At 35.7% G+C, this 25,967-nt stretch overlaps 1 protein-coding gene across 2 annotated transcripts in view; it reads left to right on the top strand.

Moving 5' to 3' along the window:
• Positions 1–25,967, top strand: part of ap3b1a (adaptor related protein complex 3 subunit beta 1a) — a 318,566-nt gene that overhangs the window by 151,463 nt on the left and 141,136 nt on the right. Inside the window, exons 19-21 of one of the 2 annotated variants that reach the window (XM_028805706.2) lie at positions 311–464; positions 11,220–11,355; positions 24,267–24,327. In XM_028805706.2, coding sequence (XP_028661539.1) covers positions 311–464; positions 11,220–11,355; positions 24,267–24,327 — 351 coding nt within the window. The remainder of the gene's footprint in view (positions 1–310; positions 465–11,219; positions 11,356–24,266; positions 24,328–25,967) is intronic. The other variant, XM_028805707.2, reaches the window with a different exon arrangement.

Genomic DNA, 25,967 nt, shown 5'->3' with positions numbered 1-25,967 from the left:
ATGGCTCATTTCTGTACTGATTTGTAGCCCAGTCTTTGACAGCCATTCTTTCTCAATTTAGATTTTAAATGTAATAGTGACATCCAGTGGCTTTTGTTCTATTCTTAAATAAATTCATGTGTTTTTTGAGTTTCCTACTTAGCTTAATATTAGTTTAAGTAAATGTTTGTACCAAATCTAAAACATTAATGAATATGTTATAGATAAAAATATTTCATAAATCTTAGTTGCTAACATTTCTTTTGTAGTTTTAATATTTTCTTTCATTATGCTCATCATAGTTAATTTTGTTTATTGTCTTTTAAAAAAGCGGATTCAGGAAGTGAAGATGAAGCAGAAGAGGATAAAAGCAGCAGTGGTAGTAAAGGTAGTGACTCTACCTCCTCCAGCAGTGAAGGCAGTGACAGTGAATCAGAATCTAACAAGAAAAAGAAAACAAAGAAAAAGACGACAGGGAATGAAAGGTAAGAGGTGCCCCAGTATTGCTAATGAACACGCTGCATAAAGAAAATGTGAATCAGCCATTGAATAGGAGAAAGTTGAAAAGGAAGGATGTGTATCAATTAACAATGGAAAATTTGTATTATGCCTAAAAGGTGTTCACAGTAAGACAATATTTACATTTTGTAGACTTTTTACTCCATATTTTAATACCAGTTGTCTTAATATCCATGTGTAGCCAATGCATGACCTTATAAAGGAATTCAAGGATTGATAACCTGCTTTATCAAACAGCAGCATAGTCAAGCAGACAATGTTGCTGTTGCTCTCACAAGTGTAATAAAAGTGGAATTCCTAAGGCACTTTCTAAAAATGTTTTTCTTCTAATTATTTTAGATTAGCCATCATCAGCCTTAAATATAACAAATTATGCAATTTTTGTCATATTTTTAAAAATTAGCATGATAAATGCTGCACCTGATGATAGGATTGATATTAACAGTGTACATGTAGTTTTGGACTGCTAGTGGCTACCATTGATGCAAGTACCCCACAGTGCCCAAGCAATAGAAACTAGCTCCATTCAGGAGTGTGGCTGCAGCTCAGCCGTAGTTGACAGTGCTGATTGGGGCACAGCATGCACTCTGCTCCTTTTATTACAGACAGTAATTAAAGCAGCTCGCCCTGCCACTTCCATAACAAACACAGCATAATGCCCTAATTATGACTTTATTAATTTAAGTCAGGATTTAATGATTTTAAAAGTGATTTATATTGTTTTTCCTGTTCGGAACAAATGAAATCTGTAGTCTAAATTAATACTGGCTTTTCATCACTGCAAAGTTAAAAAGCCAGTTACCATCAAATTCTCTTCATTAAATTAACATCTTAAATTCCAGGCAGCAGGGTAAACATTCATTATGTGACAGAATTGAAATGGAAAAAAGTGATAATGGAATATTAAATTAACCTCACAAACAAAATAGAAAATTCTTTAGTATTCTTCAGACTTGCACATTTAAACATATTCTTTTTTTCTAGATTAGGGATATCATTACTATGATGGATCATTTTAATGTTGTTTTTAACCTTTCTTCAGGAATACATGGTTTTCTTAAATTATTAATAAGCAATATGGTGCTTTGAAGTGAAGCAAATGCAGATCTTATTTTTACAACAGACACTGTTTATGCATGTTTTATCTAGTATTCCTGGGAGTTCATGCCAAACGTATAATGCTTTGAATCTTTATTCTTTATTCTTATACAGTATTTAGTTAGTAGTTGTATTCTTGCTCTACCTAGCACATGCTCTCTCCTTTTGAAGATCACCATTGTGTTTACATGTATACACAACCAAAACTCCCTGGTTTCTTTTCTGAATGTTCATTTTATCTGATGTGTGAACACAGATTCATTTAAGTATTGTCTGAAGATATACTGTATCACAGCACATTTTTGACCTGTGTGGATTTTCACAAGGTCTATAATTGAACTGCTTCTGCTGCAAAGATTTTCAAATAGTATGTTAGTTTTATTTGCTTCCCCTAAAATCAAACAGTCATGAAGTTGTATAATGTCAAGTTTGTAATGTGTACATAGTACAGTGCATTGCATATATAGCATAATGAAACACTTTCTTGCATGTGTTCTCAGGTCAGTTGACAATAAAGCAGTATTAACAAAAGTCAAACACGTAAAAAATACACATAGCATGCAATATACACTGTACAGCCAAAAGTTTGTGGACACCTGAGTATCACACACTTGAGCTTGTTGGGCATTCCATTCCAAAATCCATCCATCCATCCATCCATTTTCCAACCCGCTGAATCCGAACACAGGGTCACGGGGGTCTGCTGGAGCCAATCCCAGCCAACACAGGGCACAAGGCAGGGAACCAATCCTGGGCAGGGTGCCAACCCACCGCAGTACACACACAAAAACACCCACACACCAAGCACACACTAGGGCCAATTTAGAATCGCCAATCCACCTAACCAGCATGTCTTTGGACTGTGGGAGGAAACCGGAGCGCCCGGAGGAAACCCACGCAGACACGGGGAGAACATGCAAACTCCACGCAGGGAGGACCCGGGACATTCCAAAATCAGTGAGCATTAATATAATGTTCACCTCTAAACCCCAAACCCAGCATCCCCTTTACAGCTATAACAGTCTCCACTCTTCTGGAAAGTGTGACCCCAAAATGTAATGCATTTGTTTGAGTTTGTGCCCATTCAGCCAAAAGAGCATTTGTGAGATCAGGTACTGATGTTGGGACTAGGAGACCTGGCTCATAATCTGTACCTCAGTAGATTTGAGGTTAGGGCTCTGTGCAAAGCACTGAAGTTCTTTCATGTGTTTATGGACCTGGCTTTGTGCACAAGGCACACTCATTCTGAATCAGAAAAGAGCCTTCCCTAATCTGTTGACATAAAGTTGTAAGCTTACAGCAGGGCTGTGGAGTCGGTAGATAAATCCATTGACTCCGACTCCTTAGTTTCTGATGCTTCTGACTCCGACTCCTCTGTATTTAATATGCTAATGTATTTTCCATGTTGATTAAAGGAAGGCAACATTTAACAAGTCATTTAACCACAGAACTACTGGTTAGGAAGCTGACTCTACCGTTTTGGCCAGTTTAAACAGAAGACAAAAACCCCTGAACACACATCAGGCCATAGCACACACCTCCACCTACATCATTACACTTGTCTACACTCAAATGAACTTGTTAAACACATTATATCTGAAATACAGTGAAAACACTTTTTATAATGTACCATAATCCAGATTACAATATGTGAATGTTAGGTTGTAGAATAGTTCAGCTGAACTTCACACTAGCAGTAGCACAACTATGCGCTGGGTTTTATTCTTACATCAGAGAAGTACTTAATTATGACTATTATTTGTGAAATGAGACATTTGAAATTGTTGTATTTTTTTTTCATTACAATTTAAATTTATTAGGAATTGGAGTCTGTACATTTTTGCCCACTCCGTTCCTGAATCCAGGTACACAAAATTGTCTCCGACTCCACAGCCCTGGCTTACAGATGTCTAAAATGTCTTTGGATAATGTAGCATTAACAACACCCTTCACTGGAACCAAGGGGCCTACCCTAAAACCTACCATTATCCCTCCTCCGCTAAACGTTTATATAGTAAGATCTATGCAGTCCGGAACATTCTCTTGTCATCTGCTAAGCTCCCATTTGTCTATCAGACTGTCAGGTAGTGAAGTGTGATTCGTCATTGGAACAGCTTTTTTGGCTTTCTAGACAGAATGGGACATTTTTCTGCTCCAAAGAAATATGAGAGATGCATGTACCTAGTTTTAAAGGAAGATGTATGCTTTAGTGATTGGATATCACTGGATCTTCTAGTTACAAATCCAGTGCCTGTTTATATGTGTGTTATTTTGCCATCACCGTGCAAGGGGTTCATCTACCAATTATAAGCTTAAGAGGAATTGTCCTTTAGGATACTTTTTTCCTGCAGTAGCATTTGTTGACATGTAAATTCATCTTTAATTAATGCCTCAGAAAGCAAGCATACTATATGTTGGAGTGGGGCAGGATAGTTCAGTCTAGAACGTAGGTGTGGGGAATTGGAGCAGGCCTTCTGCATCTCTGTCAAGTACAGTCATGGCCAAAAGGGCCTATTTTGAGAATGACACAAATATTAATTTTTACAAAGTTTGCTGCAAATTTTTTATGATGGCAATTTGCATATACTCCAGAATGTTATGAAGAGTGATCAGATGAATTGCAATTTATTGCAAAGTCCCTCTTTGCCATGAAAATTAACCTGTTCCCAAAAAACCCATTTCCACTCCATTTCAGCCTTGCCCTAAAAGGACCTGCTGACATTATTTCAGTGATCCTCTCGTTAACACAGGTGAGAGTGTTGAAAAGGACAAGGGTGGGGATCACTCTGTCATGCTGATTGAGTCAGCATAGAGAGGTTCAATTGTTGTGAAGAAGGCTTCAGGGCACCCAAGAAAGTCCAGCAAGCCAAAGGCTCCCAAAGTTGATTCAGCTGCGGAATCGGGGGGCACCATCAGTGCAGAGCTTGCTCAGGAATGGCAGCACGCAGGTGTGAGTGCATCTGCATGCACAGTGAGGTGAAGACTTTTGAAGGATGGCCTGATGTCAAGAAGGGCAGCAAAGAAGCCACTTCTCTCCAAGAGAAACATCAGGGACAGACTGATATTCTGTAAAAGGTACAGGGATTGGAAAGCTGAAGACTGGGATAAAGTCATTTTCTCTGATGAATCCCCTTTCCGATTGGGCATCTGGAAAAAAGATTGTCCAGAGAAGAAAAGGTGAGTGCTACCATTAGTCCTGTGTCCTGCCAACAGTAAAGCATCCTGAGACCATTCATGTATGGGGTTGCTTCTCAGCCAGGGGAGTGGGCTCACTCACAATTCTGCAGAAGAACACAGCCGTGATTAAAGAATGGTACTAAAACATTGTCAGGGAGCAACTTCTCTCAATAATCCAAGAACAGTTTGGTCTTGAACAGTGCCGTTTCCAGCATGATGGGGCACCGTGCCATAAGGCAAAAGTGATAACTAAGTGGCTTAGGGAACCAAGCATTGATTATGCCAGAATGGGCTGCCATTAGTCAGGATTTGGTCCAGAAGTTGATTGACAGCATGCCAGGGCGAATTGCAGAGGTCTTGACAAAGAAGGGCCAACACTGTGAATATTGACTCTTTGCATACATAACCTTAATGTCAATAAAAGCCTTTGAAACTTATGAAATGTTTGTAATTATACTTCAGTATACCGTAGAAACATCTGACAAAAAAATCTAAAAACACTGAAGCAACAGACTTTGTGAAAACCAATACTTGTGTTGTTCTCAAAACATTTGGCCATGACTGTAGTAGTTAGTGTCACTGCAAATCCACAAGTATTAAACCTTGTTCTCTAAAATGTTTTCCTTTTAGGAATGGTGGGAAAGGGCACCTGGGGGTGGTAATTAACTGAGTAACATGAAAGGATAATTGAACACAAATTTTATATGTTTCAGTTAGCATGCTAAGCTGAAAAAATCCCTTAGATTCTATTGAAAATTATTTCTCCCATGAATGTGCAGAGTAAGACAGTATTCTCAACCACTGATGAGCAGGACAATACGTTTAGTGTGTGATGTGCTCCTTTAGGCAGAGAACAGGCCTGGAGTATCACTGCAAAAATGACACAATGTCCACTTTAATAATAAAATAAAGATGGCAAGAGAGAGATCAAGCAAACATTTTTATTTTTAAATCACTGATTGGAAATGTACATACCTCAGCAGCAATAATAAGCATTAATAGTGCACAACAGTAACCAACAAGTGAAAGGTAATACACAAGTGCCAGACACTGTTATATATAGGTTATATTACTTGACACCCACCCCACAACCCCAAAATAGCCCTGCAGCATTAGTTATCATATCCTTTAATACTGCCATTATGATATTTTCCACTGCTGTTACTAATAAATGAAGGGTTATGCTTGTAGCACAGGTAATCATGATAGTTTTATTTAGGCATCTAGTATTCCCTCACCTTGTGTTACCCCCTCAGCAACCCAAACATAGAATATTTAATTGGCTACCATGTTCTAGTAGAACTTTCCCAATGGTTCATAGCACACAAATGAAAAAAAAAAACAGACGCTCCTCAAAAAAAGTTTTCTCTGACCTTTTTCATGCAGCAGATCTGTTATCTACCAATTAACTCTCTTCTTCAAATGACCATCCAGGTAGTTAAAGAGTAAATCAACCTCTTCCCCATAATTGAAGCTAATCTTAGGAGCAACATTTTGAGTGTTCATTCCAAACTTTGTCTTTTTATTATTCACTTGCAAATGGTTGTCCCTGCGCCACATTACAAATCCCTCCACCAATTCTCTATACTCCCTATCATTTCCATTGTAATTCAGATATGAATTTGTTTGTTGTAATAATTATTTATTTAATTTATTAAGCTTATGTAAAAAGACAAATTTCCTGCCTGGGAAATTAATGTACTATCTGTCCATCTACAGTGGCATGTAAATGTTTGGGCACCTTGCTTAAAATGTCTGTTACTATGAATAGTTAAGTGTACTGGAGGTGAACTGATCACCAAAAGGCATACAGTTAAAGATGACTCATTTCTTTTCAGCATTTTATGCAAGATTAGTGTATTGTTTTTGTTTTCTACAATTGTATGGTGTAAAAAAAGAAAGCATCACCATGCAAAAGTTTGGGTAGCCAAACATATTTGAGGTCTCAGATAACTTTTCCCAAGGTGGTCTCAGACCTTAATTGGCTCATTAGGGTCACGGCTTGTGCACACACATCATTAGGAAACTCCAGGTGATGCAGAATCTCTGACTCCTCACAGCTTTTTTTTCTGTTTTTACCTGCATTTTTATTACTCTTTAATTTAATATTGTTTTTTGTATCAGTATGCTGCTGCTGGAGTATGTGAATTTCCCCTTGTGATTAATAAAGTATTCTGTCTGTCTGTCTGTCTGTCTGTCTGTCTGTCTGTCTGTCTAAAATAAAAACTTAATCTTGGTTAAAATATTAAAGAAATGTGTCATTTTTACCTTTATGCCTTTTGGTGATCAGTTCATCTTCTGCTGAATTAACTATTCACAGTAACAGACATTTTAAGCAAGGGTGTTTAAACTTTTGCATGACACTGTATTGTATTAAAGGCTATTGCAAAACAACAAACAATGTTCTGACTATTGCTTAGATAGTAGAAACCTGTCATGTGGATTAGAATGTCAATCATATATGACGTCCTGATCTCCATTCATGTCACTGGTCTGTGGTTCTTAAGATCATTTAAAAAAAAAAAGAAAGATATTTCACAGCTGTGGCACACTCTGCAAGTTTTAAGAATAAATAAATAAATAGATAAATGCTGAAGTGTTGGGCATGATATGCGCACATCTCCAGTGAGCTGAAGAAATTATTAAAATATTTATGCCAATAGATTCTCACTCTGATGGTTGAAAATCCAATATGCATCCTGGAAAGTTGCTTGCTCCACAGTGGTTCAGGAGGTGCAAAAGTGGCTCTAGACTTTTATTCCAAGTAGTCTCTTTATTAGAAAACATTTTTTGTGGGTGAAGAGCATATCATTTTTATTTTGCTCTCCCTGTTCCTGTTAACATTTTGCTGTGTTGTAAATTCCTACCTACATGTATTTTACTTCCATGCAAAAACCAATTCCATGTTTTACTAACCATTGTGAATCTGAACTCTTACATCACTAATATTGGTTTTTTAAAAGTGCTACAAACAAGTGTGATTATAACTAAATTAAAAGCTCACTACTTTATATGCACCTCACTTTATTGGCTGTTGGAAAAGAAAAAACAAAACATTTTACCAAGAAAATCAATAAACATTAAATGCAAAATATATAGAAGCTACATTGACACCGGTATGTTATTTTAGGAGAAGTAAAACTAACACTGTTTAATGTTGAGACTTCAAATATTGTCCAAGAGGAAGCAACCAGATGTAATGAGTAGTTCAGTTACAAGAATAATCGGTATCAAAAAAGTTGAGTGAAACAAAACATAGTACCTAGTGATGTCCTCCTGGACAAGATTTGTCAAGCCTGCCATAGTATATTTGGGGACATAGCAGTACATGCTGTGTAAAGTTCTGTGACTTCCTTTTTAAAAGAATGAAGTGTCAGCACATCCTGGGTATGATTTTAGTATTTAATCAACAATCAGGTACACTGGTAACATGTTAGTTGATGTGCTTAAGTGGGTTTTGAAGATCCCTGTATTTACACAGAATTTGTCACTTTTAAATCTGTGTGATGGAAGGCTTATAAAATATTGTAGCGTATATCTGTGAAATACAAAATTTCCAATTTAAATATACAATTGGTTACATTTTTCATTTCTTTTGTTTTTCCAATTGGAGCACAGGCAGGTGTAGTAACTTCATTCATGATGACAGTGTCATTCATGATGACAGTGTCAGTAGCAGGATATGAACCCTCTACCTCAGGGATTAAGGTCCAAAGCCTTAACCACTATGTCACACTACCTTACATTAAAGCAGAATTAATAAATTCATAAAATCTAACAGAGAAAAGAAATGAAGATATAATGATGTGTGGTAGAGAAAAGAAAAGAACATTGTTGGAATGAGCCTCTGCGGAGATCTTAACATCTTCATCAGAATATTGCTGTTAGCCAGTAATGGCCTGGGGTGCTATTGTAAATACATTGTTCAGCCCCAGTTGAAATTCTCTCAGTATTGCATTTTAGCCAGGATGTGTACTGCTCCTGCGGTGGGTTGGCACCCTGCCCGGGATTGGTTCCTGCTTTGTGCCCTGTGTTGGCTGGGATTGGCTCCAGCAGACCCCCGTGACCCTGTGTTCGGTTTCAGCGGGTTGGAAAATGGATGGATGGATGGATGGATGTGTACTGCTCGATCATTTTTTTCTTCTTTCCCCTCCATAGTAGAGTTTTACAAGTAATAATTCATAAGCTGTGTGTGTGTGTGTGTGTGTGTGTGTGTCTGTGTGTGTGTGTGTGTGTGTGTGTATATATATATATATATATATATATATATATATATATATATATATATATATATATATATATATATATATATATACATATATATATATATATATATACATATATATACATACACACATAGTGCATCCGGAAAGCACTGACAGTGCATCACTTTTTACACATTTTGTTATGTTACAGCCTTATACCAAAATGGATTAAATTAATTTTTTTCCACAGAATTCTACACACAACACCCCATAATGACAACATGAAAAAAGATTACTTGAGATTTTTGCAAATTTATTAAAAATAAAGAAACTGAGAAATCACATGTACGTAAGTATTCACAGCCTTTGCTCAATACTTTGTCGATGTACCTTTGGCAGCAATTACAGCCTCAAGTCTTTTTGAATATGATGCCACAAGCATGGCACACCTATCCTTGGCCAGTTTCGCCCATTCCTCTTTGCAGCACCTCTCAAGCTCCATCAGGTTGGATGTGAAGCGTTGGTGAACAGCCATTTTAAGATCTCTCCAGAGATGTTCAATCGGATTCAAGTCTGGGCTCCTGGCTGGGCCACTCAAGGACATTCACAGAGTTGTCCTGAAGCCACTCCTTCGATATCTTGGCTGTGTGCTTAGGGTCGTTGTCCTGCTAAAAGATGAACCGTCGCCCCAGTTTGAGGTCAAGAGCGCTCTGGAGCAGGTTTTCATCCAGGATGTCTCTGTACATTGTTGCAGTCATCTTCCCTTTATCCTGACTAGTCTCCCAGTCCCTGCCGCTGAAAAACATCCCCACAGCATCATGCTGCCACCACCATGCTTCACTGTAGGGGTGGTATTGGCCTGGTGATGAGCAGTGCCTGGTTTCCTTCAAACGTGACACCTGGCATTCACACCAAAGAGTTCAATCTTTGTCTCATCAGACCAGAGAATTTTCTTTCTCATGGTCTGAGAGTCCTTCAGGTGCATTTTGGCAAACTCCAGGCGGGCTGCCATGTATGTGCCTTTAACTAAGGAGTGGCTTCCGTCTGGCCACTCTACCATACAGGCCTGATTGGTGGATTGCTGCAGAGATGGTTGTCCTTCTGGAAGGTTCTCCTCTCTTCACAGAGGACCTCTGGAGCTCTGACAGAGTGACTATCGGGTTCTTGGTCACCTCCCTGATTAACGCCCTTCTCTCCAGATTGCTCAGTTTAGATGGCCGGCCAGCTCTAGGAAGAGTCCTGGTGGTTTCGAACTTCTTCCACTTACAGATGAAGGAGGCCACTGTGCTCATTGGGACCTTCAAAGCAGCAGACATTTTTCTGTAACCTTCCCCAGATTTGTGCCTCAAGACAATCCTGTCTCGGAGGTCTACAGACAATTCCTTTGACTCCATGCTTGGTTTGTGCTCTGACATGAACTGTCAACTGTGGGACCTTATAGAGACAGGTGTGTGCCTTTCCAAATCATGTCCAATCCACTGAATTTACCACAGGTGGACTCCAATTAAGCTGCAGAAACATCTCAAGGATGATCAGGGGAAACAGGATGCACCTGAGCTCAATTTTGAGCATCATGGCAAAGGCTGTGAATACTTATGTACATGTGCTTTCTCAATTCTTTTATTTTTAATAAATTTGCAAAAATATAAAGTAAACTTTTTTCACGTTGTCATTATGGGGTGTTGTGTGTAGAATTCTGAGGGAAAAAAAACTAATTTAATCCATTTTGGAAAAAGGCTATAACATAACAAAATGTGGAAAAGTGATGCGCTGTGAATACTTTCCGGATGCACTGATTATATATATATATATATATATATATATATATATATATACACACAGGGTCACGGGGGTCTGCTGGAGCCAATCCCAGCCAACACAGGGCGCCAACCCACCGCAGGGCACCCACACACCAAGCACACATTAGGGACAATTTAAGATCACCAGTGCACCTAACCTGCATGTCTTTGGACTCTGGGAGAGGAAACCGGAGTACCTGGAGAAAACCCACGCAGACACACGTTGTATATGTGTGTATGTATATATATATATATATATATATATATATATATATATATATATATATATATTATATGTATTTTATATGTATTTTATATTTATCTATATTTATTTATTATATATATTATATTAGCTATGAAAGCCCGGGCTTCTAGAAACCATGGATTCCAGCACTTCAATCAATCAATATAATATGTAAATTCTTTTATATTTTTTCTTCAGTGGCAAACAGTCTGCTTTGCACAAGACTGATTCAAGCACTTCAGAGGAAAGCTCATCTGGCTCTCAATCAGAGTCTGAAGCACAAGTGGACTCTGACTCAGGAACTGACCAAAATCACCAAAAACCAAAGAGCAAGGTGAGTATTATAGTTATATTGGTTGAAGGCTGTCGCCTTCAAGTATTGTTTGTTTTATTGTTGAAACTTGCAGTTTGTTTTTTTTCTTGTTACTTTTTGTTATTATTGTTAGTTTTATTATTACAGTAGAAAATGCTTTTTGTAATCTGTCTAATGTAGCTATCTATATTTTTATTCACAATGACTGTTTTCCCAAAGGGTGATCCATCACTAAATGCATCTAAAATAAAATTAAATGCATGTAACTGTACACTATTAATCTCTTGTGCAAGGAAACAATGTTAATTTCACTGTTATATGTGAAAAATATCTATGTATTATAAGCACAGTAAATAATCTTACAGCACCTGTTCTGCACACAGATCAAATTAAGCGAGTCAAAGATGAGTGTACATAAAGTCTAGAAAGCATCTCCCAGAATACTTTGAGAACCACTGTAGGACTTCTATAAAAGATTAAATAAGTTGATTTCAGTTCGAACAAACGAATGCTTTTTAGAAATACGACAGTAATGTAGTCATGTACAACATAATGATAAAACAGGTAATAATATAGTTTATTACATATATATACAGCATCAGGTTTGATTACAATAATCACAGACCATTATACTGTAATAGTTTTCTTTGACGTTCTGTAAACTTTCTGTTTTCTGTAAAATCGGACCCATTCAGAGAGTATGTGAAAGGCTGGTACTCATTTCAGTTTAACAAGACATGCAAGACTCTTGAAAGAATTCCTAATGAAGCTGAATAATTTATTCTAGCTTTGATTATACATGCCTTGAATTTCTCCAATGGATTGCAGGTGTTGCACGTGTTTAAAGGACATTACAACATTTTGATAGAATCGGAGCCTATGTTGATCAATGCTAGACAACAGCAAACATCAGAAATATCCTTGAAAAAATGTCTGGTGCTTTAGTTGCATAATTCACATATTAAGTCATCTAGTCATATGCTCAAAATGTGGAAAACATGTATTTTTTGCTAAAATATTTTGAAATTAATGGCCCTGGAAAAAGAATGTAGTCCTCAAACACGAATCTCCTTCACAAGCTGAAGACCCGCCTCCCCCCCCCATTCAGCAGTCAAGAATCCTGTATTCATTTCAAATGTGTGATTACATGTGAAGGCTGTTTATGTCCATTCTCCACAAAAACATGATTAAAAATTTTCCTTGGCCATCACTACAAACTATATGGGGTAAATAACATTAAAAAATATAATTTTTGTGTGGAATATTTTTAAAAAAATCACACTTATTTTAATTTAATAAAAATAAAATCATACTGTTCTTTTACGTTAAAATGACTTTCTTTATTGGCATTCTTATCCTTTTCTGAATTAGTTAGATCGAAATAATTTGTGTCCGCTTTGATAATGCAGTGATAAGAGTTTTTGACCAATCAGCTGTGAATTGCAATCACTTTAACAATACAGAATCAATCACTTTTTATTGCAGCACCATAAATAGTCCAGACAAAGAAATGGAGGCTTTGCATTCATGTTATTTTAATGGACATGACTACACTCGACCATTCTATTTTTCATTCATTTTAAAACTAGAGTATTTATACTTGTGGCTTTTCTACAAAAGTGATTAAATGAGCTGCTCCATATCTTCATTCCAAAATAAAATGTTATTTATTTAGTGTTCCAGAGTATCCATATTTGTTGGATATTCATTTTGCTTTGGTCATAATACTTTGAAACATGAGGCATGGCACTCCCATGATCAATGAGTTGCATAATTAGCGGGGCTGTTAAAACACCATACAGTACTTTTAGTTTTTGTTTTTGGGGTTTTTCAAGTGAAAGTATTGTTCATTAGTTTAACAACTAAAATGTGACAAACTCATTGAAATCATATGTGACATATATTTCATTAGTACTGAAGAGAATGGGATGCATTCTCCAGTTATGAGTAGAATGACAGCTGTGGCTATTCCGGCTCAGTGCCTAATTCTGGGTTAGCACACAGGCTAAACAATAGCAACATATTATGACTTATGTACAGAACCTTGTATTCAATATAACAAAGACTCTTTTAGAGGAAGAAATTTGGAACATTATAGCATCAGGAGTTTGTGACATTTGAAATCAGAATTAATTTGACTCATCTATTCAATAGTACACTTCAGCATGTGTATTATCCCTCCAAAGTTTCCTCAATATACCGATGATTGAAGCATAAATTTCAAAACAGCAAATTTCACGAACCTGTCAAAGTGATTGCCTGGTAAATCTGATTAGAAAAATGTGTTGTTACAAAAGCAGCTTTAAAACGTTTATGTAAATTATGTAATAATCTCAGTATTCACCATTTTATGTGGCACTGGTATTATTATATTTTTCCAGATTTGTTTTTAAGCAGAATTTATTTTTTGACTATTGAACAGAAAATTCCATTAAATAAATTTAGTACATGCACCAAGCAAGATAAATATGGTCATATTATTCTTCATCAAAGTGTTTGTAGATTTTTGAAAATTTAATTTCATAAACTGGGTATTGCCCAAGTGTGTTCAAGTGGGTGGTGGTGGGGGGGTTACTTTATTAATTGTAATGTCACAGTGTTTTGCTAATACCTGCACAGTCATCTGATTTATATTTTGCTTGTACAGTTCTTATTTTACATTGGCCTGCTTCAGGTATTGTTTTGGGTAGGGAATACAGTGCACATTGGGGTTGGAGAAAAACCTTTCACTATGTGGACTAAATGAGAGTATACTCTTTATAGATCATACTTGATTTATGCTTTAATTTACCATTTTTTTTATATCTGTGCATTTTCACATTTAGCTTTTATTCATATACACATCTGTAAGTATTTTACTTATATTGGGTGTAAATAACATTTCTTGATATCACATGCAATATGAAACGGATTATAAATATGATTTGTTAGGTGTAATTCAAGGTCCCTTATGAAAGAACACATCCAAAGACATAGTACAAACAAACCAGTTTTAAACATTAGGTACTGTATCCTTTATATAACCAAGACCTTGGTAGAATTTTTCATATAGAGCAAAGCAAAATTAAAAATTGGCATTTTAGAGCAGCTGTACTATTTATTGAGCTTATTTCTGAAAACAACCAATAAGATGATAAAGAGAAACAGCTACCACACCTCGTCTTTCTGATTGTCTGTCTGAATACTTTAAAATTGTATTGCTGTTTAAGATTTTCATCCAGCTGTGGGACATCTTTCACTCCCTAAAACAAACTACTTGGATGCAGCTCAAGAACCAATAACAGCAATAGGAAAAAAAAAAAACTTTTGTTTCACTTTACGTTGTAATGATTGTGATATGCAACTTGTATTTCTAGCTGCTTGTAAGTGCAAAGTTAAACAAGCATTAAGAATCACAGGTTGTACTATTTCTCACAACTCTGAGTATTTTGGCCTGCAACATCTGCTCTGAGATGCGTCTTTTTTGGCTGGTAGCTAGATACAAAAAGTTAACCTGTTTCTTTATTTCTTTAAGCAGATTATATACTTCCATCAGAATATATAATTAAACCACTAAAATAGTTCAAGGTTCTAAATTTGGATTTCTGATATTTGTTTTGTATTCATGTGGTTGTGCACTGAAAATATTCAGATTACCATAATTCTTGTTGTGATGTCTTGTGTAAATAATAGCTGCTCAGCCATGGGGATTTTGTAGGCTGCCTTTTAGCTTCATATCCAAATCCACACAAATAGATTCTTTTGTAATCCTAAATTAATTACTTTTAGTGCTGTGTAGAATATAGTGAAAAATTCCTTCACATTCACAGTGGATCAAGTCATGATTCTGCATGTTCAGCAAACATGTTCTCTAATGTGAATATTAGTTTTTTCAGATCATTTAATTGCTTAAAAATTTCCTTTTCATCACCATGTTCTTGAACATGTAGAACAAAATTGTCTATTTCTTAACACCCAATCGCTCTTCAAGTATTAACAGAATGGAACAGTGGGAGTTCTGTGAATGCATTTGGTTTGTCAATGATTGTTTTATATAAATATTGGTAGACCAAGAAATAAAATTTGCACAGTAAAATACGATTTCACCTGCCTCTTCTCTGCAGCTCCATTGCTCATGCTGCGGTGTGAAATTCTCATTTTACACACTTTGCTGCTTGAGGCTATGAATTATGCATTGTGCCAGAGAAATCCTCAATCTCACGCTTCAAGCCCTATATGCATTTATCCAAGTTCCATCTCTATTACGAAGATGAATTGTCGATTGGGGAATATTTGATAGGATATGGTTTTAACTTCATTGTTTGTTTTCTGTATTAAAGTCCCTTCTTAAGGTACATTTTTGTCTGTAGCTACAGAGTGAAATTTTTATGGTTCTTGTCAGGAAAAAAGGCTTACAAGAGTATGCAGTATAGAGTGAAAACAACCACAAGATAAAAAAAAATGCATTCTACCCTAGTAGCTTAATTTTCTTTATAAGATGTTTTAAGACAGTATGCCTTTTTAAGATCTGAATGTATCAGATATTGTTATTCAAGTATATTGCTGTAATTTTAATGTTTATTATTTAAGAAAAATAAATTCAAGATATCCATGCACATTTTCTTCACAAATAAAGAAGATGTGACTTATTTTAGCAGGTCAAATGCAATGTTTTATAAAAACTGCATTTTAAAAGAAAAGTACTAGAACTGTTTACTTATTAGTGAATATGATCACAGAAGATTTAAAGATGTGCGTTCATGGAGATGACTTCTTTATTATGGTGATTCATATTTATAGACTTATTACTGTATTTTTTAAATATATTACTAAGAATTAAAGTAGAATACACTTTTATGTTTTGAGAGTTGTCATTGTTGATTTAACTGTTATCATCTCCAAGTCAGTTATGGCATAGTTTTATGTATTCATATAAAGCTGGCTGTAAACAAGGTTAAATTTATTCAAATTCATCATTAGCTAAACAAACAGAAAATTTAGTGTGGCTCTTTTAGTACCAGTTTTAATCAATGTGCCTTGATAATACCAGCACAAATAAATTGATAAACTTAAATATTTTTGTGTAAAACCTTGATTGAAAATTCCTTTAAATGGACTGATTTATTCAACAAATAAAGGTCCTTAGTGTAAACAAAAAATTCTCAAACAGTGTCAGTGAAATTATTTTTCTTAGACTGTATCCATGTGGAGTTCCCCTAGTGGCTGTGTCATTTTTTTCCCTCCTGATACTCGTTTTAAACTGACTACATGTGGGGTTTGTGCACAAGTGTGGCATTTGATTTAGTAGTTTCTTCCCGTCTTGTGCTTGATGAGTTGAATATATCGGTTTTGTGAATGCTGTGGTACAATGTATGATGTGTGATGTTAGTCTTTAATTTAAATTGTCCACCACTAGAATTTAAGATGTGTCATCTAGGAGCTGGGACCTATTTACTGTAGCAGGTTTTTGATTTTCCTTTTAGTGCACCATTGTAACACAAATGGCATCTTTGGCAAGTCCCCGAGTACCTATTCTTTCAGACAGCTAAGTGATTCTTTCACCTGTAACCTCTGCATGTTACCACTGAGAAAATTTATTCACTGGCACCACATCAAGTTCCACTCATGTGTATAGGACATACAGTTGTGTGCAAAGATCACACCATAGTGCGTTTTAGATGCCTCTCTACCTTCTACAGTAATTTAAAGTCATGGATATCTTATAACTTCTTAGAGCTGAACATAAACACAACTGTTCGTGCAAACTTATCCCATTTTCCCCTCTTCCCTTCAATGGAGTCATATTCAGCAGCGTTTTTTCATTTTTGAAAATAACATCTTTGTTTTTTTTACTGCCTGTAAAATGATCTAAGACCCTCCCTATACTATTCTTATTCTTTTATGCTGTCATTGCCACTCAGCTCGATTAGTGCAATTCACTGTTCATTTGTCTCTCTATACAAATTATGAACAACATACAAATTTTTCAAAAGGCTGCTTGCTTTGGTGTCACACAAACCAAGTGCAATGAACATACCACATTTCAACTGACTCTTCTACATTAGTTTCCATAACTGTGCTGTATTATCTTCCAAATTCTGCTAGCAACTTGCAGAGCTGTTAAAAGTAACATTATATATTAACTCTCATCCGTGTTCTCCTTACCTGCTAATATGGCCTGTTAATTCCAAATACTGTACAATGCCACTCATAGTAAATACACATTTCAGCATTTTTATGACTCACTTTCTGGAGATCTTGACTAACAACTGTTTGTGAAGCTTCTTCAGTAGTCACATTCCAATCACATGTAAACCTATCTATACTTCTCTAAGTGACTCTCATGTACACTGTGTACTATGTTGATGGCAATTCTACTGTATTGCCTTTTCATATCATTTGTCTACTTCATTATGCTTTCAGTGTCATGTATACCTTTGAGCAACTTGTAAAATAAAAAAAAAAAAGTATTTTATGATGTTTAAGTAATCTTATATTCTATCCTGCTAAATTAAATTACTTTCTTGTTTACTTTAAGTCTTTAAATGGCATGCATTTTAAGTGGCATATTACAGGTTACTGATAAAAGGAAAAAACCTAGATAAATATAGAATAATAATGTAAGCAGTGCCATCTTCAAATCTGTGCTAATTTAGACAATTATGCTGTTAACATCCTATTATGGTTAAGTTTGTGTAAAATTTCTAGGAAGACTTTTTTGGAAGTAATGTTACCTATGATGGCTCAAAGAAGAGCTTTCAGTGACTGTGGGGAAATGTTTAAGAGCAGTTTTGGTATTAAAGACTACCCAGTCTCCTAATATTTCATTAAAATTAACAGCTAAAGTAATGCATGCTTGGAAGTCAAAGGAGGATTCATAATTTGCTGATTGCAGCTATGAACAAAAGGATTATACTCTTTGACTTTGATTGATATTCCTGGTTTGAATTGGGATGGAAGAACAACTTAAATTGTTCAACTACAGTTTTTCAAAGTAAGGTTAAAGCGGAGTACATCTTCAAGAAAATACCATTGAGGACCTTAAACAAAGGAAGCATACTTTGAGACAATGTACAGGTGCTGGTCATAAAATTAGAATATCATGACAAAATTGTTTTATTTCAGTAATTCCATTAAAAAAGTTAAACTTGTATATTAGATTCATTCATTACACACAGACTGATGTATTTCAAATGTTTATTTCTTTTAATGTTGATGATTATAACTGACAACTAATGAAAGTCCCAAATTCAGTATCTCGGAAAATTAGAATATCAATTAGACCAATGCAAAAAAAGGATTTTTAGAAATGTTGGCCAACTGAAAGGTATGCATGTACAGCACTCAATATTTAGTTGGGTCTCCTTTGGCCTGGATTACTGCAGTAATGCGGCGTGGCATGGTGTCGATCAGTCTGTGGCACTGCTCAGGTGTCATGAGAGCCCATGTTGCTCTGATAGTGGCCTTCAGCTCTTCTGAATTGTTGGGTCTGGCGTATTGCATCTTCCTCTTCACAATACCCCATAGATTTTCTATGGGGTTAAGGTCAGGCGAGTTTGCTGGCCAATCAAGAACAGGGATACCATGGTCCTTAAACCAGGTACTGGTAGCTTTGGCACTGTGTGCAGGTGCCAGGTCCTGTTGGAAAATGAAATCTGCATCTCCATAAAGTTTGTCAGCAGCAGGAAGCATGAAGTGCTCTAAAACTTCCTGGTAGACGGCTGTGTTGACCTTGGACCTCAGAAAACACAATGGACCAACACCAGCAGATGACATGGCACCCCCAAACCATCACTGACTGTGGAAACTTTACACTGGACCTCACGCAACGTGGATTCTGTGCCTCTCCTCTCTTCCTCCAGACTCTGGGACCTTGATTTCCAAAGGAAATGCAAAATTTACTTTCATCAGAGAATATAACTTTGGACCACTCAGCAGCAGTCCAGTCCTTTTTGTCTTTAGCTCAGGCGAGACGCTTCTGACGCTGTCTCTTGTTCAAGAGTGGCTTGACACAAGGAATGCGACAGCTGAAACCCATGTCTTGCATACGTCTGTGCGTGGTGGTTCTTGAAGCACTGACTGCAGCTGCAGTCCACTCTTTGTGAATCTCCCCCACATTTTTGAATGGGTTTTGTTTCACAATCCTCTCCAGGGTGCGGTTATCCCTATTGCTTGTACACTTTTTTCTACTACATCTTGTCCTTCCCTTCGCCTCTCTATTAATGTGCTTGGACACAGAGCTCTGTGAACAGCCAGCATCTTTAGCAATGACCTTTTGTGTCTTGCCCTCCTTGTGCAAGGTGTCAATGGTCATCTTTTGGACAACTGTCAAGTCAGCAGTCTTCCCCATGATTGTGTAGCCTACAGAACTAGACTGAGAGACCATTTAAAGGCTTTTGCAGGTGTTTTGAGTTAATTAGCTGATTAGAGTGTGGCACCAGGTGCCTTCAATATTGAACCTTTTCACAATATTCTAATTTTCCGAGATACTGAATTTGGGACTTTCATTAGTTGTCAGTTATAATCATCAACATTAAAAGAAATAAACATTTGAAATACATCAGTCTGTGTGTAATGAATGAATCTAATACACAAGTTTCACTTTTTGAATGGAATTACTGAAATAAATCAACTTTGTCATGATATTCTAATTTTATGACCAGCACCTGTAGTTGGTAATTACAGTCATTCTACTGTAAAATGGCCGTGTAATATTCCAGTGTTGCCAATCACTGAGCCTAAATGGTCAATGGATTGTTGGAAGAGCAAAACATCAGTGGAAACCATACAGTATGGCTAGTTCAGTCTTTTTCCACCATCATTATAGAGAAAAGCCAAGCAAAATGACACCTTTTATTGGCTAACTAAAAAGATTACAATATGCAAGCTTTCGAGGCAACTCAGGCCCCTTCGTAATCTTTTTAGTTAGCCAATAAAAGGTGTCATTTTGCTTGGCTTTTCTCTACATTCATAATGGCTAACACGGTACAACACCCTAGTTCCACCATCATTATAAATTCCAAATAATTGACATTATTTCTTCAAAGAATTTAAACTATCTAGTACAGGAAAAGGTACTTGTAGAGTCTATGACAATGCAGATTTAAGCTTCACTGGTGTTCCAACCACCTAATAAGACTTTGTTTACTATTTATTTCATGACTTAGGATATCTAATATCTCCATCTTGTGCTGAGGGTTCATGGAAATTTGTTGTGAATATTGAACTTTGTAGGAGGAAGCAGCATCAAATACACTCCTGACAATTTTTGCATTACGGTTTAATTGGCATTATTTAATTGACATGTACAGGGATGGAGTATTGTCCTGCATTCTAAACATTTCTCAGGCACAATGGTCTTAAGATGATGCAATCCTGCTTTACAGAATTATTCCTATTTTTGTAAATGAGCAACTGTCCACCACCATGAGAATTTCTAGAAACAAACTGACAAAGATTGATTTAGTTACCTTTAATAATGTTTCTTCCAGACTGAGCAAATCTTGATTCATGGTATGATCCCTTTTCCACATTACATAATTTTCTAGAATAAGCAATGATAAAATGAAGTAAGTTTTTATAAAAGTGACAAGACCTTGTAAAAGAGAATATACAGACATGAGCTGTTTGTTTTTCTCTCAGCTGTTGGAGAGGCCAAGAATGCAACTGATGCAAGGCTGATCCAAGCTAGATGAAATTTCTTTACAGATTAGACATGTTTTTAATGTCCATGAAAAGTACTTATTATTTAATTTGGTAACTTACTGCCCTCTACTGGAGTGTGATATTCACAGGGATGTCCAAAGTATCAGCTCTAAAACTCTCACTGTGTTTCACTTGTTAATACCTTTTTTGGCATTCCTCATGTTGTGATGTAAATTTCTGTTTGTTATAAGTCATCAGCTTACAAGATATCTTGATATAGTTGTCTTGTGGTAATCATATTTTAAGAAACCATATCTTAGACGACATTTTGATTTTACATTGTCTTTAGTACTTTTATTAGGCTAGTAAAATTTAACAGAAACCATTAATCTAAAATTTCTAATCCAGTAGTTAAAATATTCAACAATGGAGCACCTCATTATAAAACCTGGAAGTTGTTAATCTTTGGAGTTAGACAACTATGTGGTCAGCAACATCAAAGACCGCTGACTGGCCTGAATCCTTTGGGTTGCAGCTCTCTGGCAGCTTGGCTTGGATTCGTTATACTGAGATCACACTGTGGGAGAAAAGTGCATTCATGCTGAGACTGCTTAATGACATATTTTCTCCATGGTGTTGTTCAGTTTTAGTACTGCATGTATGATTGACTGTGTATAGTATTTCTTCATTGTTTTATTTTCCCAGTTTTGTTTGATGCTTTTTTACATCTTTTTTTTAATGCTTCTCTTTCTTAACATATTACTGAGAGAACACATGAATAAATATTTAGGTTTACTTGTTGTGAGTGGCAAAGTAAATTTGTAATTTTACTCACACATGGCAGAGGTGTTGTCTTCTTGATTTTTTTTTTAATATGTGAATGTTGACAGTAAAGCATAGATTATAATTGTCATTTTAAGTGAAAGAACTGAATTTGCTTTACTGTTTACTATGTTTAGCCTGATACTTGGCTTTGAAACCTGAAAGCTGCTCTCATTACTTTTTATCATGATAGGGTTTTGAGAGAAATTACAATCATAAATCTCGAAAGAAACAAACCCACAGACGGCGGTATAATGACACCGTAATTGTCAATTAAGTGCAGTACTTGTTTTCTAAAAGATTTAACATAAACTTTTCTGCCTTTCAACACTGCTTTAAATTATTTTTAAACACTATGTACTGTTTTGTTTACAGATCATATTTATATTCTTCTACTTAAAAAGCCTTTTAATTTTCATGCAAAAAATCTGTTTGAAAATTTTATAGGCAATTACTATATCTAAAAATAAAATAATAATTTAAAGTATAAGGTTCATTTTCTGAATCAACAGGAAATATCAAAATTGACATATACCAAATTGAAATCAGTGGTGTGGCCTCTGATAAGCCTATGTAAATCATTTTTATGAACACATAACGAGCAAGTTAGTTACATTTAAAGATAACTAAATTGCATGAATTAGCAGAGATGCAGCAGCAAGTAAATCACTGTATGTGGACCTTAACTGAATTCTGAATTATGCATGTATGTGGCAAATCAAGTGAAAGTCAAAGTTTGCTTTTTGTGTCAACGACTTAAAAGAAACATTTGCATGTAAATGTTTGGAGACTGGATGGAGCAGGTGAGATCAGAGGTCGGGATTCATTACATTCCATTTAAGACTGTGTGTATTAATAATTAAAAACAAAATGGATGTTATTTATTATACTGTGTGCAGTACAGACATTGAAAGGATTTTCTTTAAGCAATTATAGATCATATGAAATATATGTTAATATTTTGATTTCATTGTCCCTAAAAGTGCTAAAGTTGCATGGAAAGTATGACATATAGCAAAATTGTTAGTACAACTGTCACTGAAAAGATCCAGTTATTGACACAGGACTGAAGGGACTAAATGTTTTAGAAAGAGTAAAAGGCCCTGGCACATTACGTGACTTTTCCAGTGATTTTAAGTTATAGACTTTTGGAGGCACTTTCCCTTGCTCTAAAGTTTTGACTTGCATAGGGATTCAGTGCAACCAGTCTGTGACTCACCCCAACAGAATAAAACACATTTAATTTTCTGTTATGCTCTAAAGGTGGGCTCTGTACACACAAGTTGAGAACCACGGCATATGATGCAGCTAGGAGAAATAAGGAAATCTGGTGTTGTGGTCCTCACAAACAGAAGAGGGGCTCATCTGTCTGATGCCTTGTGTTTTTTGTACCACAGGCAGAATGTAAAAAAGAAAAAAAATAGCAGATATTGCAGCTCAATTTGCCATGCCCGAAATGCATTTGTATAACATCAGCTTTGTCAGGCAGTGTTATTGGCTGTCAGAAAATGGGATAAGCTCATGATACTTTGAAAATGTGAAACTCTGGTCTAAAGTTGTCACTAAGTCTCATAATGGGCCATACCTTGTGATTTCTAGTTGTATAATCTGACATACTCAAGCAATAGAATCTGCAAATGCAGTCATGAAGTTTGACTAGAAGGAAAAGTTAAACCCTTATGTGCTAAGTTTTTGGTATTACATGCACAAAAATAAATGGCTATTGTGAAACAAAGGAGCTTTTAATGACTGAAGAACAGTAAGTGCAACACTCCAATCCTTCAAAAAATGGAAGCATTTATATGGTTTAAAAATTTTTCTTTACACCAATATCAATTAAATAAAACACAAAAAAATTGTGCTTTAGGGATTTCTTTAAAAAAAATAAACTGGAATACCAATCCTTGTAATAATTTCTGTTTACCACTAAATGTTACATGACTTTTTTTATATTAGATTGGAGCTTTTGAGCTGGAATTCACACATTCTTTCTTGCCTTCAGTTGCAGTTGCCCCTCAGTAATTTTATTTTGTTTTTATTTGCTTTTTTCATGCATTTCACATTTGGAGTAAACTAAGTACATACATTCATTTTCATACCAGCTTCTTCTGATGCAGGGTGATGGGGTTGGGGACATTACCTTCGGTGGCAGCACTGAGTGCAGTGGTCTGCTGTGGACAAGGTTCCCCCCAACCCAGTCACATAGACGTAAACCAGTGTTTCTCAGCCACCTTGGGGGTTGCTGGTGGCCATTGATGTGTCACAGGCACATTAGACTTGTTCACGGTATATCATCTATGGTTAATCGGATCTATTTTGGTGTTTAAGTTGATCACAGGTTGGTACATTTACAATTATTTCTGAAGATATATATATTACATTACATGATATAACTAAAATGCAATGGTGGCAATAATATTAAACACAATATTTAATACTATATGATTTGATTAAAATTATTCTAATCATTCTTTTTTTGTTTACAGATGAAGGAAGTTAAAGAATTAATTAAGAAACCTGAGATTTCTCTGCTTGACCTAGATGACTGTAAGTGTTAAAGAATTTTTAAAAAGGCTATATATTTTTTTCAAATAAGTGTTTTTTTTTAATTGTTACTTAAAGTATTGTTTTGATTTTTGTGGAAGTAATTTATTGGATGTAGCAATAAAAGATTAAGTACCCTATCATTCCAAGAAGCATTTTTGGTGAAGTATATACACTTTACAACATTTTCCTAATGTTTTTGCTTAGATCACTGTGTAGATAATGTTTTATTGATGTGTAATTTTTTTTTCATTTCATTTGATCATGCATTTGTTAAAATGCCTACTTTACAGGAATTTATTCTAGGTAACTCTTATTTCTTAATCCATTTTGCTGGTTCTTAAATGTATATTTACCTACTTTTGTTGAAAAATGGTGATTGAGATTGGCTTCCACATCAGCCTATTTAAAGGTTTACTTTTCCCTTGTTGTTGTCTTGGTTGGACAGAAACAAAATGGCTTGTAGTATGCAATAAATGATCACATCCTTACAATTATACATAAACTAATTGTTAGACAGTGAGAGGTTTAATCCACTGAGAATTACCAAACAACATCAAAAATACAACCATAGAAACAACTAAAAATACAATATAGACATGTATTTTGTACTCATTGTGCCAGTTAGGAACTTTTTAAATAGAAGAAATAAAATTACAAATGAACTTGCAAGAAATATTGAAAAAGCAAAATCTGTTTTGTTTAATGTAGTCTTGTATGATTTCTTCCAGTTTTGTGGTTGTTATTGCCTTGCGTAAGTATGTTAGCCTTAGAGTGAACAAAGCCTCACATAGAGCACATAAGTTGCCCAAGTCAAACATAAGCAGAGAAAGACGTACACCAATATTTACAATGGAGTTGACACTGTTGTCTTTTGTGCTTTTCTCGCTTAACTAACATCAGTCTTTACCAGTACAGACTGGCACCACCAACAGGTGCACCAAATGTGTCTTCCTATACAACAATATTGCTATGCAAACAATACGATACAATTTATTTTTGTATAGTCCAAAATCACACAAAGAGTGCTGCAAAGGGCTTTAACAGGCCGTATCTTTTGACAGCCCCCTAACCTTGACTCACTAAAAAGATGACAAGGAACTTCTAGAAAAAATCCTGGAAGGGAAAAAAATTGGAAGAAAGATTGGGAAAGGCCATTCAAAGAGAGACCTCTTTCCAGGTAGGTTGGGTGTGCAGTGGGTATCAAAAACGGGGGTCAATACAATACACAGAACAGAATACAAGTAATCATAAATACAATATAATACTACAATAGTAATATTACAAGTACAGAGCAAAATTCAGAAGTAGATGATATCACATAATAGGATTCAGATTTGTTCAGAGTCCTGAAGACCTCGACCATCAGGCTGCCTCCATGTATTAGCCATTCCACAGCTGAGTCAGTGCTGGGCCAGCCAGTCTGATGAAAGGACCCCTCTACCTGATAACTTTTCCTTAAGCAGGCAAAACAAGTAGTTCTCATCCATCCACTCTTTTAATTCATCAACACAATTAATTAAAGATAGCATTGGAGAAATTTCATTTAGTCTAAAAGAAAGGTACAACTGGGTGTCATCTGCATATGAGTGAAAATGAACATTATATTTTCTAATGATAGATCCCAGTGGAAGCATGTAAAG

The sequence above is a fragment of the Erpetoichthys calabaricus genome, chromosome 7 (genome assembly GCF_900747795.2).
Source record: "Erpetoichthys calabaricus chromosome 7, fErpCal1.3, whole genome shotgun sequence".
Lineage (NCBI taxonomy): Eukaryota > Metazoa > Chordata > Cladistia > Polypteriformes > Polypteridae > Erpetoichthys > Erpetoichthys calabaricus.
This window is presented reverse-complemented; position numbering and strand designations above follow the sequence as displayed.